This window comes from Schistocerca piceifrons, chromosome X, assembly GCF_021461385.2.
Source record: "Schistocerca piceifrons isolate TAMUIC-IGC-003096 chromosome X, iqSchPice1.1, whole genome shotgun sequence".
Lineage (NCBI taxonomy): Eukaryota > Metazoa > Arthropoda > Insecta > Orthoptera > Acrididae > Schistocerca > Schistocerca piceifrons.
Window position 1 is genome coordinate 798,880,390 of NC_060149.1, and position 18,532 is coordinate 798,898,921.

An 18,532-nucleotide genomic window follows, 5' to 3' on the forward strand; every position below is an offset into this window, starting at 1 on the left:
ATATTTTGATAGATGCAAAGGATACCACAAATACTGGTGACAAAGTGATCAGATAAATACAAAAATGTGGATTTATCAAGTCATAGATATTGCACGATTTGGGGCATTTTTATGTAGCCGAAGCGTGTGGCGAAATTAATTTCATTGCAGCTGGTGAGAAAGCTGATTTTCAACACTGGTAAAAATATATTAAAAAAGGCTTTGAATGGCAAATTATATATGTATATATATTACAATACTTTAATACATATAAAAATGTATATAATATGCTTCTGACATGTTAAAGTACTTTGATATGTAGAGAAAATTATTTTTGAAAGTAATATTATATGCAATATTTTTGGTTCATTTCTTGAGCGTGGAAGAGTCATTCCAATATATGACCGAATATTGAGGTATTAATGTGTATCATGTTATATCAATGTTATTTTACCTGTAATTTGCACCCATTCCTACAAATTCTTGTATAATTCCATCCATGCCAACCATTGTTTGTATTTATTATCAAATACACTAGTAAACTGAACAGCACAGTCATGTCTTTCTCTTGTCCACTTATCACTAGCACATATAGAAAACATACCTTAATAGGACACAATGCAATGTGAATGTTCACATATCAACTGTTCATGGTTCAAGTCTATAGAAATAAATTAATAAAATAGTTAACACAGTTGTTTAACAACAAAATAATTTATCTCACTCATTGTGTGTTTTTACACTTTAAAAAGTCACCAAACAATACGAGAATATGTCAAAATATATATCACAATTGTGGATTGAGGTAAAGCTCATTGTTCCTCGTGAAGCAATTGACAATAAATACAGTAAGACACTGCAACATTTTTTGAATCTGTTGGATGAGTCATGAGTTTCACACATCACACCGACAATGAAAACAAGAATAATAATTCTAACAATAATTAAAATTATCATCAGTTACCACCAACATACATTTACATGTAACAATTTTACAGTACATCTCTCTTCAAATATTAGACAAATTATTGAAATCGGTAACATATTTCAGTTTTTAAACAATGATTTCATAATGTCAGCTACTTCATCTTCATTTAATACAGCTGAAAGAAGTTGAATTACTGATCACAATTCATTTCCTGTTTGTGATGTGAGAATATTTGAGGAATACAAAGGCAGTCACACAGCTATTGTGAAATTGTTATATGACTGTCCATGTTGAGAGTTATCCCTGCTTGAACTGCCTTTATATGCCCATTTGTAATGTCTTATTGTGTCCATGTCACACTCTGCTTCACTCAGTTCATGGCCATCAGAGAAACTTGTTGGAGGATCCACATGTGACTCCCTTGATCCTTCACTTCTTCTATGGACAGACTTAGCTCTCGTTCTTCTAGACCTTAAACTAAAGAAAAATGGAAACAAATCACAAAAGACAGCTAAATAAAGAATGATATATTGATCAGATTTCAACAAACTGACATACTAGTAGTGTACTATGTGTTTGTGTTATGTAATGCACATGAACAGAATTTATGTTCTGCTGACGCATTATTGTCAGTTAAATCTTCCACTAAACATTTAGTGTTGTTGATGCTGATATGAGAAGAAATCTGATACACATGATACATTACATGGCTTCTTGTGAGAAAACACATATGAAGTTTGTCATAAATGTTCGTAACTGCCACATTATATGAACAAATTAGATAACCATGTTCTTTAAGGCATGACAACAACCTAATGTACTGGGCTGGTTATCACTAGTTACATATATCATATGTGGTATGTTATTTTTTGTGTGTGTGTGTGTGTGTGTGTGTGTGTGTGTGTGTGTGTGTGTGTGTTTTTTCTGAGTAAACATGTTTTTGCAAAGTTGTCCTGTCGCAATGTGAGGCGACATTGTATACCACAGATTTGTTGACACATTGTTGCAGGGATGGTCAAGTTAGTTGTTCTAGTTACTTGTAAGAGCAAGCTAAGATACAGCTACAGATGTTACATTACTGTATGTGGCGTGGTAACTGCACGAGGCAAGCGTAATATCGTCATACATTCATGTCCTCTTATATGCTGTTTTCATGCCCACAGACTTTTCATTTTAGTGCATATGAAGGATGGTAGGAATAGGTACACTAGTCTCCTGTGTATTTTTCATACATTGTCAAATACAGGTATCACTCCTCACTAGTACCAGACAATGTTATATTCATTTTAAGTATTAGCTGGCTGCATTAGCTGTCTAATGCTGGATTAGTTTCATTATGTGTGACCTAAAGGTGCTATGAGGATATTTCATTTCCCTCACCCACCGGAACTAGTGTATTATTGTCATTGTGTCATCCAGTTACGGATATCAAGATGTGATTAGATTTACATGCTTTCTTACAATATTCGTCTATGTCTAGGCAGCTGGAGTGATTATTTGTTTGTGTTACAATGCATTTGCCACATAAATCATCATTAGGCTTGGCATTAAGTGCATGTTAAATAGGTACCAGTGGTATCTTGTTTAGTTAGATAACAACGATTCAGGTCATGACTCAAGTCTATCTTTCTTATAGATAATGCATCACTGGTCATTTCTGAGCAATTGTATTCTAATGGTTTTCATGGAGCGGTTTTGTCTTAGATCTGACTTTACAGTAACGGCAAGCTTCACTTTAATTTTATCATAGAATAATAGTGTTTTTGTTATGGCAAGAGGAAAGCTTCTAAGAGCGTTTTACATACCCTTTTGTTGGGATCATATTTTTGCATTTAGTGTTACTTAAGAGCCATTTTTCACGTTTTATCTGTATGATCTACTTTGTACACGTTTGTGACATTGACTAAAGAACTTAGAATATACGACTGGCTACTCCCACTAAGCTGCAGGGTTGTTTTGTAGCCATTTGGAATTTACTATATTATTTTTATTACATACTCAATGGTTAACTAACTTAATATGTACAACTGGCTACTCTAATTAAGCAACAGACCTGTTTCATAGCCATTTGGGATTTACAGTTAATTTTGTAACTGAACAGAAAAATTATGATTAATGGAGGGTTTCATTCATCTAACTAATAATTTTATTTGGTTAAGTGATTTGTCATACTGTTTATTACCATAAGAGTATTTGGTAGCATTTATTTTGACATTATGTTTTTATTTCTTGGATGACTAATGTTGCTGTTACATTTGATGTACAAAGGGGCCCTATGAGGGTCCAGCATGTCACTGAAATCAGTTGCACAATACAGCAATCTCCCCTTGTGGTGTTCAGACATGGTCAACCAGAACCTTGAAGACGAGTATGCCTATCCTCATGTTCCCATGCATTCGGGTGCTCTCACATCTAAATGCCCCAAAAATCTGGATACTGGACAATTTTACCACCTGGTCAAATGGAGACCCACAATGAGACCCTTTGCAAACTCTGATAACACTGTCTATCACAAGTATGTAATGTCTCCATGTCCACGGTGATCACTCAACATCTGGATCGGTTCACAGTTGTTACATGCCTTATCAGGACTGGTAACAACACTAAACACGAACAAAAATACAGCACTCTGGTGGCCATTCCACATGTCACATATCTTTTACATATCCACATTTTATGAAGGTACTTAGACATCTGACCCATGTGTGTAATATGAGCAGTAATGTTCCTCTCATACTGCCATGACACACACACACACACACACACACACACACACACACACACAAAAAAAAAAAAAAATCACTTCTGTAGAGATGGATGATTCTACCCCCTGTGTTGTGTATCAACAAGTCCTGAATCCACATAAAAGCAAGCTAGTATGTCAGACTGTCAGTCTCATACATGACTTCTATTGGGTTGGGGTTCGGTTGTTTTGGGGGAGGAGACTAGACAGCAAGGTCATTGGTCTCATTGGATTAGGGAAGGATGGGGAAGGAAATCGGCCATGTCCTTTCAAAGGAAGTATCCCGGCATTTGCCTGGAGGGATTTAGGGAAATCACGGAAAACCTAAATCAGGATGGCCGGATGTGGGATTGAACTGTCATCCTCCTGAATGCGAGTCCAGTGTGCTAACCACTGCACCACCTCGCTCGGTATGACTTCTGTCTGTGTTCTCAGACTCCTGTTACAGGAACAAACATGTGGACTGCTGTACCATATGAGTGGGTACTGTTAAATGACAGCCATAATTGGTGTTTAATTTGCTGTTAGATTGAACAGTAGCTTTTTTTATATCAGATGCTTCATGTTCTTATTGAACAGTCTGCATTGAAATTTAAAAACAGGCTGCAAATTATCTGAAATGCTAATGACTGTATCTCATTAGGATCATTTGGCATGTATGTACATTTCAGAGAGAGAGAGAGAGAGAGAGAGAGAGAGAGAGAGAGAGAGAGAGAGAGAGAGAGAGAGAGAGAGGGGGGGGGGGGAGTATTTTAGACAGTAATATCACATATCTATGTACATAGAACAGATTGTCTGCTGTGTATATTTCAATACATAACCCGGTTCTTGATTTTTAATACGACAATTTGAATTATAGAGCAAATAAGTTCTTTGTCTCTTTTGGAACGCTAGCCTCCCAAATTTTTTTTTCTGGCTTTTTATGATTCAGTTGCATAGCAGTGTTACACCTGGCATCACAGTGTGGGGAGCCATCGTGTATGACTACAGGTCACAGCTGGTAGTAGCTGAGGGAACTGACAGCACAACAGTATGTCATGGATACCCTGCATCATTAGTTGTTACCTGTCATGTTACAGTATTGTGATGCCATTTTCAACAGGACAATGCTTGTTAAAACAGGACGTGTGTGCATGAACTCACTCTGAAGTTGAGGTACTACTGTGGCCAACAAGATCCTCAGATATGTCCCCTATAGAACATATGTGGGTCCAGCTCAAACCAACTCTGTGCCAGTACCCATATCCAGGATACAAAGGACACGTTGCAGCACTTGGGGGGTAGCTTGCCTCACGAGATGTTACAATGACTATGACAGCCTTCCCCAACCAAATTAGTGCATGCCTCTGGGCCAGAGGGAGTGCAATGCAAGTTTGCTCATAATGCCAAGTTCTTTCAATTTTGTAATAACTGGAACAACATAACATACCCTCTCACCCATTAAGTTTCAAATTGTTTTCTCTTACTCTTCTGGGTGTTTCATTTTTTTGTCAGACAGTGCAGGAGATACTGTTAGAATCTCAAATTTTGTTGATGCAGTTACATATGAGGAAGAATTATCTAATAAAGATTACTGTAATATCAAGATACAATCTGACCAAATATCTGCACGGAGCAAAGTTTCACTGCTAAAGGAATGAAGGAAGATTGGAGATGAGTGTACCTTCAATAATGAGGCCATTAGAGATGGAGGACACGAACATACAGAACAAAGATAGGAAAAGAAATTACCTATGTCACTTTAAAACAATCCATGGACTATTTCCTTTAAAAAAAATTTACGAAACCTAAATTTGATGGCCAGATGGGGAATTTAACCCTGCTTTTGCAAGTTCTGTGCCTTAACCAGTGGTAATTCTTTGTCTACAGCTTAACTGAAAAGTTGTTCATTTCATGAAATGTATAGACATATTAGCTTTGTACTGTGAAATTAATGACTGACACGTATCAGTTACGTCATGTAAATGATCACACAAATTTTACTTTAAGAAAATATAGGGTTAACTTTACTGGCAGATATCTGGGAAACTGCATTTTGCTTACAAAAGAGTGGGACCTTGGTACTAATGGTACTATTGTCAAAGTAATCCACATGATTACAAGTACATAATTGTCACTTTCTGGTTGTCAATTGTCAAAGCAAACAGGACAAATAAACTGATCAGCGACATCTGATACTTTTTTATTACAGTTGCATTACATGGAACAATCAGAATCTGCAAATGATGTATGTTGTGGTTTCAGTATATTATTTCATTAGCAATGATGATTTATTTTCTGGTACTAAGAAGCATTCATAAAATGTTCTCAATAAACCCAGTTTAAAATGGCATTCTTCCTGATAATGATAATGAAAGTGATGATGTAATTTGGAGGCTAGATGAATGGTGTATCAGATTAAACCTTTTTCTTTAATCTGAGCACATGCAAGTTTTTTCCCTACACAAAGGAAAAAAGAAATTTTACTCAAAATCAAACACTATCCAACACTTTTTTCATTATTAACACTAAAAAGTTTGTCATATATGGAATATTTGTCATGTAATGACAAATTTTCATGGACCTGATGGATGGTCGAGATATGGGATGGGGCTTACATTTTACCTGACGTTGTGCCTTTGTCTTCTAGTGACATTCCTCCTGTCTGGCAGAGGAGATGGTTCTGGGGATGTGCTTGACTCTGGTCCTATTCCTCCTCCTTGATATAAAATGGCTGGCAAGAAAATAATAAATTATTAATGAAAGCAATGAAAACAGTCTTTATGAAAAATTGAAATTGTGTGACAAAGTGTTCTTCATTACTAAAACTTAAGCATGCTCTCTAATCTGGTGTTGTTATCAAATTAAATGCTCTGAACAACCACTATACTCTTGCCTGAAAAATACGAACATTCTAAATTTTTCATCCTTTCAATACCAGTAATGTTGCAGCATTTTTCATCAATTTGTGTTGCACTGTCTCCTTCCATAAAAGGAAAGCTGACCATAATTCAGAGGACAAACAGCTTAAACTCATTTATTTTCCAGGTAAAATGTAATTTATTCACAGTCTGGTTATTAATAAATTGAATTGATAATTGTTAAGAGTAGTATAGAATTGCCACAGATATTTTGTGTTTACAACTTCAGAGACACAATCTGCTGCTTACTATGTTGCAACAAATGCAAGAACTTTGCTGGCATATTTATACCTTTATATCTGAAGAACATAATATTTTATTAGATCCTGCCCATTATGAACCTGAGACACGCATTTGCTTGTTACAATGTTACAAGAACATTTAGGTGGTACGGCAGTGATAAATTGCAAATTATTTGTAGGCACTGGGTGGATGTATGTATTTCAGTAAGAACTACACAGGAACACGACAGTCTCACATCAGGAATGACAAGTCATGAAAGAAAGGATGAAATACTCATTCATGCAACCACGGCTATAGAAACTAAGTAAGTCTAGGTTTATGGCAGCAGATATACTTCAAACTACTGGGCTTGTCAGCACAAAAAAAAAAAAAAAAAAATTCATGCACATAAATGAACTTTTTGGGAAATCTAAATCCCAGTTACAAAATGCACTGATTGAAAGATTCACTCCATCTGCCATTTGAGATATTCTAAAAAGGAAAAAGTAAGGTGAAACAAAAAATTATTATTTTCTTATGATAAAATTGTTTTGTGTCTAAGAAATGTCAATCAAAATAATTACACTCTGAATGATGGGATAGCACACAAGTACATTATTTATGTGATTTATATTTAATTGTGGATTCACTACTTGACAGTCCCAAAGATTTATTTCACTGCATTTGGAAACAATCTAAAATTGGTAGGGTTCCTGTATCATTGTAAAGAATAATACTGAAGAGAGAAAGAACAGCTATACAAGAGTCTTGAGACAATGAAAATGTAGTTGCCTTTCCAGTAGGGAAAAAGAGATTGTCATGTTCCTGCAGTGAGAACGAGCAAAACATTTACAAGCAATGAAGCTACATTCAGGATAAAAGGGAGGGGACAGTGAACCACAGAAAAAGGAAAGCCACTGAATATATTCTCATCTGAACACAAAATCATGAAGAAACTGCAAAACTTCATTGCAAGAGTGCTTTGGTTATACAATCTCTCAAAAATTTAGAAAGAAAATCAAATAATATGACCTACTCCCAGCAGCACTGGAGTGATAAAACCAGGAAACTTTGCTTAGCCAAGCCATGAGGAAACTACGACCAAATCTCAAAATTTTCAACATTTTTGTGTAATTTCTGTAAAATCAGAGAAGCCAGGTTTGAACCAGTGCCTCATTTCACAAGAGTACTAGATGAAACTCATCCACATTGGACTGAAAGATAGATTATAAGTGTGTATGAGCTAGTGTTAACATCACCATGAATTCTGTTTCTAGGAGACTTATGAACAAATGAAATACGAAGCTTCGGATAATTTGTTTTGTGAATTTGTTTGAGACCCTGGAGCAGGCTGTTTATTTCTACAGATATGTAGATGGCAGTGAAGCAAAGAAAATACATGATGATTTCTACAAAGACTCTTCAGTTGAAATAAATACTTATTTCAGTACAAATGGTCAAGTTCTACCTTACATACTGGGCAATTGCACCTGTAACATAACAGTGGCAAGTAATTTAGAGTACACTGTATAATATACTTACTTTGTAATGACAGACCGTCTATGTCATTTCTAGTGCTTGTGTGGATGGGAATGGCAACTGGCCCTGCATCAGACCTGTGTGCTGTTGAACTTGAATAATCAGAACTTTCTGATCGTGCACATTTACTTTTTTGACTCCCTCTGAGTTTTGTGTAGTCATCTTGTGGATTTGACTGAAAGATAAAACTTAATCAGGTTGTTTATAAAGGAAAATATAGGACACTACTATGAAAAGAAAACCTTTAAAAATGATCTGTTACAAATTAACTTAATTCACATATGATTCAGACTATACAATTTATATGATCACGATCACTGGGCCATTCATCCATTGAGAGAGAATCTTGGACAAAAATTTAAGCATCTTTTATAGCATTTTCTCATTTTGAGGAAACAGAAGGAATGATTTGTTTTACTTGTTACATAGTTTCTACAGCCAAGATCACATAAATATTACTTTATTTAAAACAATGAGTTTTGACAGACTTTGCTGTCATCTTCAGGTCTCAAAAAGTCTTTGTTATGAAACGCATTCACTTTAAGTTGGACCTCATGCCAAGTTGTCATGTGGATAAAAAAAGCACATTATAAAAGGTTTGTCATAACTAAAATATTTGGAAACATACAGCACCTTATGCAAATAGTAACGTCATATGTGACCAGTATACATACGGACATGGCCATTTGCACAAGGTTCTTTGTTTTTAAATATTTTAGTTATGCTGCAATCATAAATTATATTAGACAGTATAGTTATAGTTTGCTGTTACTTCAGTGCATAGATTGAATCTTTACCAATTACTTCACTTTCATTATTTTAAGCTATATCTGGACTTATTTAAGTTTCTGAAGATTCTCCTTAATGGTATGTACAGTAAGGTAAATTTTATGTTGGTGACAAGGATATTAACTGATATACTGATATTTGGAGTACTATAGCTTCTTGTCATCATTGACATCTACTAATGTACTGAGTGCGACATTCTCCATGATGTAATCCAGTAAACTTTTGTTTCTCAAGCAATTTGGAAGATACATCTCATCAAAATGTTTTCCTCACAATTAAAATACTTTGTCAGTACACACAAGATGGATTTCAATGAGTCAAATACCTGATACATTTTATTAAAAGAAGCAAAAAATGTAAGCCTATGATTGTATGTTAACATTGTACCAACAGACTTATTTGAGCATCTTTTGATACTATAAGAAATTCTGTCATTACTGCAGCGGAATCTGAACAATATCTCCAAGAAAAAGTCGAAAAATATAACATGCAAGCTGTGTTCAAAGTTACAGAGAGAGAGAGAGAGAGGGGGGGGGGGAGGGGGGGGGTAGGTAGGTAGGTAGGTAGGTAGGTAGGTAGGTAGATAGAGAGGTAGGTAGATAGAGAGCACTACACATACTGTTACAAAGATGGCTGTAGTTTTATATTAATTAATAGGTATACCTTAATGATATTTCACAGCAAAATAGTCATTAACTTACACTTTTCAGTTTCATTGTTTCCATTGCTGCTAAGTGATGATCATGGTATACAAATGTCTGTATATGTGCTGGAGAAGATGGCTGGTTTGGCACATGAAATGTGGCGTATGGAGATATGTCCTCTGCAAATTCTATGAAGTAATTCACATTAGCATTTGAATAAGAAGGAAATAAGGAAACACATAACTGAATTCATTAAAGAGTACACAAATAAGCACAAAACAGCAAAAACTGCAATTATAACGTGAGTAATTACTACCAACATACTTTGAAAAACACAGTTTGCAATTATAAAGTGGAAGCACTCACAAATATTTATTTATTTACTTATTTTTTAATTTATTATTCTAGTGACCTATGTTATGAATTTATCACACAATACGGAACAAGTGAGTTTTATAAGTTGTTCTTTCATGCTATGGTATTATACAAAGTGTCCTAGCAGGAATGGTCAGTATTCAAGGATATGACAATCATTCAAAGTAAAAATGTCAAGAGAATGTGGGCTCTAAAATGCCTACTTCAAAGGCAATAAGCACTACTTCAGCTTAGATACTGTGAGAGTCTTTACTGGAAAGCGATCATCATATTTTGAGAGGTGGTAGTATGAACAAAAAACAAGAAAAATGTCCAGTAAACATAGACTCTTGAGTGTGTATCTTAAAGTGTTCACAGCTCTTAAGGCATTCATTTTAGAGACTACGTTTACTACACCTTTTTGCTTTACTGCAAATCATCATTCCAGTCTTATTCCTGAATACTGACCACCCCTCCAGTACCACCCTGTATAAACAGTAATCAATTTCATGTTAAGATATAAGTAACATATATTTAAATATGCTTACAAAAATAAACAAACATGCACCCAAATGAGATCTGGGAATGTATCTGAGTGTTACAGATACATGAAAGCTATACATTATTGCTACAGAACTATTGTATAGTGTAAAATGACTCAACAGGAACTGCCTCGAGTATTTTTTAAACTCTCATTCACCATACACTTATCACTTAATTTGCGAAGTGAATGACAACCATCTTACCACCACTGGAATGAATCCCCTTTGAGCAATATTCAGGTTTGCATACTCATCATGGATTCTTTTCTCCTAGTACATTATTGGGTTTATAAAGGGGCCTGTTTTCCCCTTATGAAACACAGCAAACAAGTTCCTTGTCTAGGCTGTGAAGGCCCAATGGATGTCAATCAGCTGGTGTGTCATCCTCTGCCTCATGGTGTCATGCAGATACAATACAGATAGGCATGTGGTCAGCACACTGCACTCTCCGCCATTTTACTGACTTTCCAAACCGTGGAGCTCTTCTTTTCATTCAAGTATGAAATGCATCAGTGATGATATATATTGTGCACTAGATATGAGGATTTCAAGTTCCTTTAAAATACCTCTATGCATGGTTCAAGGGTGGACTACAATCAATTCTTACGACTCATTTCTGTGCACATAGCAATTTTCTAACCAGTGGCCAATTTCAAAAAAGGATAATTCCATGTGCTCTATGGTGTAAAAAATAACCATCATAAGTTGATTTAAGAGCATACACATTTCAATAAGTGCAAACAATGAGTGACAAGTTGCAGAACACAATCCCTTGCACTGATCCAACATGGGATCTGACCAGTATAGTTAGCTATCAGTGTGTCCACCCAAGTGTTTTGAAGTATTCGTCCTAGTTTTCTGCAGATCCACACCACATATTTACTCCTGGCAAATTCACGGCTTTGTCTACGTGTACGTTCGGATTTTCGGTGGCCCAGTAGATGCAATTGTGGTGATTTACTGTACCATTGAGTTTGAACTGTGCGTCGTCAGACCAAACAATCATCTCTGCAAACTCTTCATCACTGTGCACCATGTTAGTAAACCACTCGCAGAACTCCATTCTACGATCTGGGTCGTCCTCTTTCATTGCTTGTAACAATCGTGGGATGTAGCACTTCCACTTTGCTGTCTTCAAAATTCACCAAACACTGACTTCCTTTCATCGAATGTAAGCCTTGGGCCAGCCATGTTTACTTGAGTAACTAGGTGCATCTAAGAACTAAACACTGACTATCTGGCGACTGTCATCTGACAAAAAAAACAATACAATGCTTGTGTGGCGATTGCCGAAACTATAAAGTATTACATTAGCAAAAGTGAGACAACTCCATCAATTAGTTTGCCAGTTATGGACTTTTAAACAGTGGATACATTTTTTTGGATCCCTCGGTATAGCGTATGTCTGGAGGCTTAGTCGAGTGTCATGAATATTTGAAGTAAACTGGTTCCGTGCTAAAGCTGTTTGAAAACGTGTTTGCTAGGTAGGTATACAACAGGATAGTCATGATGGAGATTGGTTATGCTGGATCAGATATCATTTGATGTCTACCCTAACTCATTCACTTGGTTCGAGCCTCATTCACATGTCTGAATGTTACAGCAACATGGTTGCAGAATACGACATGATCCTTCCGCACGACAAAGCTCACAGTAATGGAAGAGCTGCTCACTGTCAGTACCGAGATCGTTCTCCACAATGTCCAACTCCACAATTATGAAACAGCTTCGAGAAAGGGCACCTTCCCTGTCAGAAAGCATGACTGGTGCTCCAAAGAGATGCCGCCCACCCGACTTTGAAGAGGTGTTACTGCATCACTTTTAAGACAACCCAGTTAATGAGTACATGAGCAATTTCTTAGGCTATTAATGAGTGGAACTGTGAAACAAGTGATGCACTGAGTCATGCCTAGTCAATTACTTGTAAAAGTGGTCGCATTACCAATAAGTTTTCAAATGGTGGTAGTATGAAAATGGTATGTTTCTGGACATGGGTTCCAGTTCAAAATATTGTCTACTCACTCGCCTTCACAAGTCCTAGAAGTCTGTACCAGGAATTTCTGAATACCCTGTTTAATAGTATGGATCTGGGTTGTAATTCTTTGTGGCAGGTAGAATGTCAACCAGAGAGCATTAATGTTCATGATCAATACTGTTACCACGTCTGGTAGGGTATATAAGGGGTGTGAACAGAGTCAGATGCTGAGTAACTACTGTAAAGAACGGATGTTCCAATGTTTTGGCAAGGCACAGTGGCGTTACTCGTGGCACCATCGGTATGGGGGCACCATCGAGTACGACTGCAGGTCACAGTTGGTTCAGGTAACTACGATGGCACAATTTTATGTCACAGACTTCGTATGTCCCCACATGTTACCTCTCATGTGATAGTATCATGGTGCCATTTTTTAGCAGGACAATGCAAGATTTGGCCTGCAAGATGTTCAGATATGTCCCTGATTGAACATGATTGACCAACTCACATATAACCTCCATTCCATCACCAGTATCCAGGATGTCATGGACAAGTTACATCACTTGTGGGACAGCTTACATCTGGAGGGGATATAACGGTTTTATGATGCCATTCCCAAATAAATCTGAATGTATTCAGGTCAGAAAGGGCGCAACATCATACTGGTAAGTGGGCTCATACTGCTTTTGTAATCACTGAAATAACATCACATACCTTCTCAACCTGTGACATTTCATTTTGTTTCCTCTTCCTGTTCTGGATGTTCACTTTTTTGTCAGGCAGTGTATATAACAGAAAGACATTTATGTTAAACCAGTTCACAAAAATCCTTAATGGCTTTATTGCCTGACGCCTTTAGTTTGGCTAATGAGTTTTAAGTACTATTGTGTTATCAGCAAAGATGGTAAATTCACAATTTTCTGTATTCAGAGGTAGATCATTAATAAAAGGCATAGAATCCAGAACTGCACTAAGACATACCACAAGTGATGGAATCACATTCTGATGATACTGAAACACATTCTGCACAATCCAATGTGACTTTCTGCTTTCTGCTAGAAAGGTACAATTTAAGTCACTTTCCTGCTGTACCACTTACACCTAGGTACTTAGCTTTGTGTAGAAAGTATTTTGTCACTGACAATCAAATGTGAGTCAAAAAACAATCTTCAATTTTTTATTGATGGAATTCAAAACACTAGCAGCAAATGCAAATATTTAGTCATCTGTTGATAACCCTGTCTGAAAGCCACTAACTTTTGCTGATATTAATTATGGTCACTAAGGTGCATTAGTTTCTCTATAACCTTAGAAAACTTTGAGAGTAGTGAGGTTGGCTAATAGTTAACACCATTTTACAATCACATACTTAAGCCTTTCAGGAACTATTCCTTGTTTAAGTGATACATCAAAAATTTGGTAAAGCATTTTACTTACATGGTTGCAACTTAATACTACAGTATTTCTTAATAAATAAATAAATAAATAAATATAAAGGTCACTGAATTTTTTGGAGAATTAATGCATATTTCTGTCTTTTTTAACCCTTAGGTCACCTTTAAATTGTATGCCCAAGTGTCTTCTCTCAAATTTATGAAGACAGTTCTTGGAAAATTTGTAAAAATATTCTTTGGCAGACAGCCTTCGTGTGAAGATATTATTTCTCATTGCTTTCAAACAGAAAAATGTTAGTTAAATTTATGCTCTAAAGTGAATGCAAAAGCATATCCGTGTCAGTTTTGGCTACCCTGTTGTGCTGTTTTGATACCTATCTGGCTACTGTCCTATAGTTCTGGAATGTGGCCGTAGCAAAGAAAGTTGTCATTCTATTTACTTTTATTGGGTGAGCCTCACCACTGAAGAGGATTTCATATGACTGTCTTCATCAGTTAAAACAGTGAATGTAAATTTTGTCCTGCTCCATTTGAACCAATCAAGCATCCATTGCCATATGTCCAAACACTACGCCCTCTTTTTACTGTCACTGGATGCACAGAAATATCATTCATACTTACAGTTACAGGTGAAAAGAGTGCATCTACAGGACTATACTGTCATAAGTTGCAAACATAAAACCTGGAATCAGAATCACTGTTAAATGCAACATAGCTGTGATGTAGCCCAAGTGCTGAATGGCACTGAACTGAAAGAGCTTGCCACGTGCATGTCCACTTTGGAAGCCATCCACCCCCACCCACAAAGCAAAAGTCATCTTGTGCTAAGCCAAACCAGGTCAAAATGTAACCTAAACAAAATCAGTACGAACATCAGAGTTGTTATCCACTGACAAGTATGTATTATTGACAGCTTCATAAGGACAGCAAAATGAAGACTTATTCTTGTGCAGCTGTAATTCTGTCACCTACCGCACCAGTGGGTCTGCCCATTTCAGTTACCAACAGTGAGCTCTGCAAGCCACTCAGCTAGAATGCCTGTGAGCCTGAACCTTAGTGTATTGTATAAAACACTCCTTGATATATTTTAGCTGGGACAGAGAACTGCTTCCCCCTTTAATCTGCACATATGCCAGAAAATTTGCTGTCTTATGGTCTGATATTCACTATAGGAGGGTGACACTGGAAACCCACCAAAAGGTCAAACAACACTTCTGTTATCAGGATAAGCTGCCTTATAGCATAGCAGAAGTCGAAGTTAGTCGACTGAACTGATGATTACTGACTGATATTTCCTTAAATAGTTACATGTGTTGGGTACAATATTGGAGGTATGTGTTCCACCTCCATTGGCACCCACTTGCGTTGCGCAAGGACTGTCACAGTTATGAGCAGTGATCAGATCACTGCTCATAACTGTGACATGGACAGAGATGCAAGGGCAGGGGAGGGGACTGGAACCCATACCTGTTGATTGGACAGAAAGTGATTGAGTAATAGATTTGGTTGCCAGGGACCTGAGTCAGTATTGCTGAGGATGCATGCTGTCCTCAGTATGGTCTGAACTAGTTCCAGTTGCACACCAGTTAGTATTACACAGTCACAACTTTAAATAACTTAAAGCCTACATTGCCTCTGCTTTGGGTGGTGTTGGCTTGAAGTGTGGCAGTCCCTTGCAGGATTCTTCCTCCGACGTGGACCTCCAGCACTCGACTCGAAAGAGCTACCTGTTGGTAATACTAATGTCGCAACTGGATGATTAGCTCTTCCGGGCTGGGTGCTGGAGGTTTGTTGTTGGAGGAATTTTCTGGGGATTTGTTGCGCTTCGGGCTCATCTTGTGTCTGGAGGTACTTGTGGCATTATTTGTGTCCGTGGTGAAGTTCGCCTCATTCTGATGGTACGGATGGACCATGTGCCTATTCCAGTATGCATAGCTGCTGTCTAACGTCGTTAACCAGGTCGGTGGTCGTCGCATGGCGGCAGTCACTGCTTGCTCAGGAGGAGGAATAGCTGTTGATGATGCTGATGCTGTAGTATCACATGCTGATTTTGTAGCCTCTGCTGCTGCTCTTGCTGCTTGTGCTGTAGAACTTTCAGAATAACATTCCCTATGACATAGTTACTAATGTATTGCTATTCTAATTTATGGGTGAACTGTGTTATATATCGTCAACATTATTATATTCACAGCAAAAAGTCATACAAGTTAATAGTAAATCTGTTTTACTGACAAAACAACACTTTGACAGCACATCTAAACAAGCAAAACAGGCCTGTGTGACAAACTGAATTATCTACTTATGTAGGAGTCATGCGGAAGAAAAACAGATTTTGTAATCATAGCATTTTCCATTATCTACAACGTAGAGGACATCCAATCAGCGAGGTCTTGATGGATGGAGGAGGTGGGAGGGGGAAGGGGCACAGGTATAGAGCGAATTAGCCTAGCGAAGTCAGCAAGTGATGGAGTCCTCCATTTCATTGTCACATAGGGCCGGAATGGAATCCCAACCAAAGATTCAAATCTTAACAGGGTTCCAGCACTTTCAATGAACCTCCCAGTGAATCTTTGGGTTCTGCGGTGCAGCTTTGTTGTCTCTGCAGGGGAGGGTATGCTGACTGTTTGAGATAGAGACAACAGTTGACTATTTGCAATTGGAACACGAAAGGAAATACCTAGTAGTGGTACAGGGTATCCTATGCCATGCACCATACAGTGGCTGACACAATGTATGTTGATGTAGATACCTCGGGTCTAGGCTGGGAGTGGCCAAAAGCAAGCCCAGATGTGCACGGATGCAGGATAGTATGGGTTCTTTCATGGACTCTCGAGCTCACTGAGCGGCAAGAAGAGATTGAGCAGCGTGCTGCACATGTATATGGGCAGCAGCTCTGCCTGGCTGAACTTATAAGTGGGAGCAGATTTATAACTTGTGGGGAAGCTGTTCAAGGTATCTTCGTATGTCGTCAGTAAAAACTTGATAGAACAAGGTGGTAATCAGGTATAGGATTCCATTATGTTGGTAAAATTGTTCAAACTCGTATGGGATACAAAATTGTGTTTCCTGATTAACTGATAAGGCGTTAACCAACTGCAAAACTTCGTGAAAAGACACTCACAAGAGTACAATGAATATGCTGGTACGTGCAGCACATAAAGAGGACAGTCATTCTCTGAACAGAAGAAATTTTTTTCTTTCTGGCCTAAAATCATTATTCAAGGAAATTCATTTAACTTCCAAATCCATAGAATCAATGAAGGATCACCAATCTCAAAGTTTCAATTTGACAGTACTTCTATCCTTTACTTCATACGTCTCAAAGTTGCAAAAAGCACTGCCCGTGAAATGAAAAGGTCTAGGCTCAAGTTATAGCCAAACAGTTGTCGGGAAATTTCAATGCTTATGATACTCACAGATATTATAAAATTAAATATTATTTAAATATTAAAGGAAACAGAATGAAACTGCATGGATTTTAACCCAACTGATTACCAATAATACCACACCCCTTCAATTTGGAGTCTCTGGTATTGCATGGGAAGATCTGCATGACACTAATGTAGTATACATGAATATGTGATTACAAGCTTTCTCGGTGTATTCTAGTGATAAAAAATCTTCTTGGGTGATCAGACAAGCGGTAGCTTCATCTTTTCACAACGTTTCAATGAGTTTTGTACCCATCATCTGCAGGAAAAGTGCCCAGGTGCTGTGTTCTGTGTAGCCACTTGACCGCTGACCTCTTCTGTGGGCAGGCCAGTCATTCACCTCCACAACTGGGTACCACACCAATGGAGGGGGAGCGCAGTGCACCGATATGTGGGCATTGAGCCCCAGTGTCTGTCCATTCTGTCTGTGGACGCCGCTGACATCGGAACTGATCATCCCTGTCATTTTCATAATTGCAGAATCCCACATTGTGTTGCACATCCACACTCAGTACTGTAAATGCCTGGTGCTTGCAGTCTTTTGTGGAACCAAGCATGTCCTCAATTTTTCTTCATTGTATGGAAAATTGTATTTCATGTTTCTCCATTATTCACATGATCTTGGCTGTCAGCAGCTCTGCATTATGGGTCTCCCTTTAAGGCGCATCTTATTCGCATCTCTCTGTAACCACTATCAGGGAAGGTTTCCAACAGATGTTTTAACTCATTCAGCAAGCTCTTCCTGTCACAAATGTACCTGGCTCTATGTACTATGGTGGATAATACCAAGCTGTGTCACTCTGGATGGTGGCAACCATGAGTATTCAGGTAAAGGTCCATGTGTCTCATCATTCTGTAGACCGAGTGTCCCAACATGTGATCCAGACTTCTTTTCATTAAAATGTCCAAGAAGGGTAGCCTTCCACTCTCTTGTAGCTTCATGGTGAACTTTATACTAACATGAATGCCACTGGGACAACTTAAGAAATCTGTATGTTTTCTCTGTCATGTGGCCACCCCACAAACACATTGTCATCTTGTCTGTAAAAGACATTCGGGTTTAGGCAGGCAGTATTCAATGCTACATCTTTA

At 37.7% G+C, this 18,532-nt stretch overlaps 1 protein-coding gene across 1 annotated transcript in view; it reads right to left on the bottom strand.

Moving 5' to 3' along the window:
* Positions 1-275: 275 nt before the first annotated feature.
* Positions 276-18,532, bottom strand: part of LOC124722710 (Down syndrome cell adhesion molecule-like protein Dscam2) — a 382,068-nt gene continuing 363,811 nt past the window's right edge. The window contains exons 22-25 of the mRNA XM_047247846.1: positions 9,802-9,932; positions 8,315-8,486; positions 6,255-6,363; positions 276-1,384 (exon numbers count right to left, since the gene is read on the bottom strand). Of these exons, the coding sequence (XP_047103802.1) occupies positions 1,159-1,384; positions 6,255-6,363; positions 8,315-8,486; positions 9,802-9,932 (638 nt within the window). The 3' untranslated portion in view covers positions 276-1,158. The remainder of the gene's footprint in view (positions 1,385-6,254; positions 6,364-8,314; positions 8,487-9,801; positions 9,933-18,532) is intronic.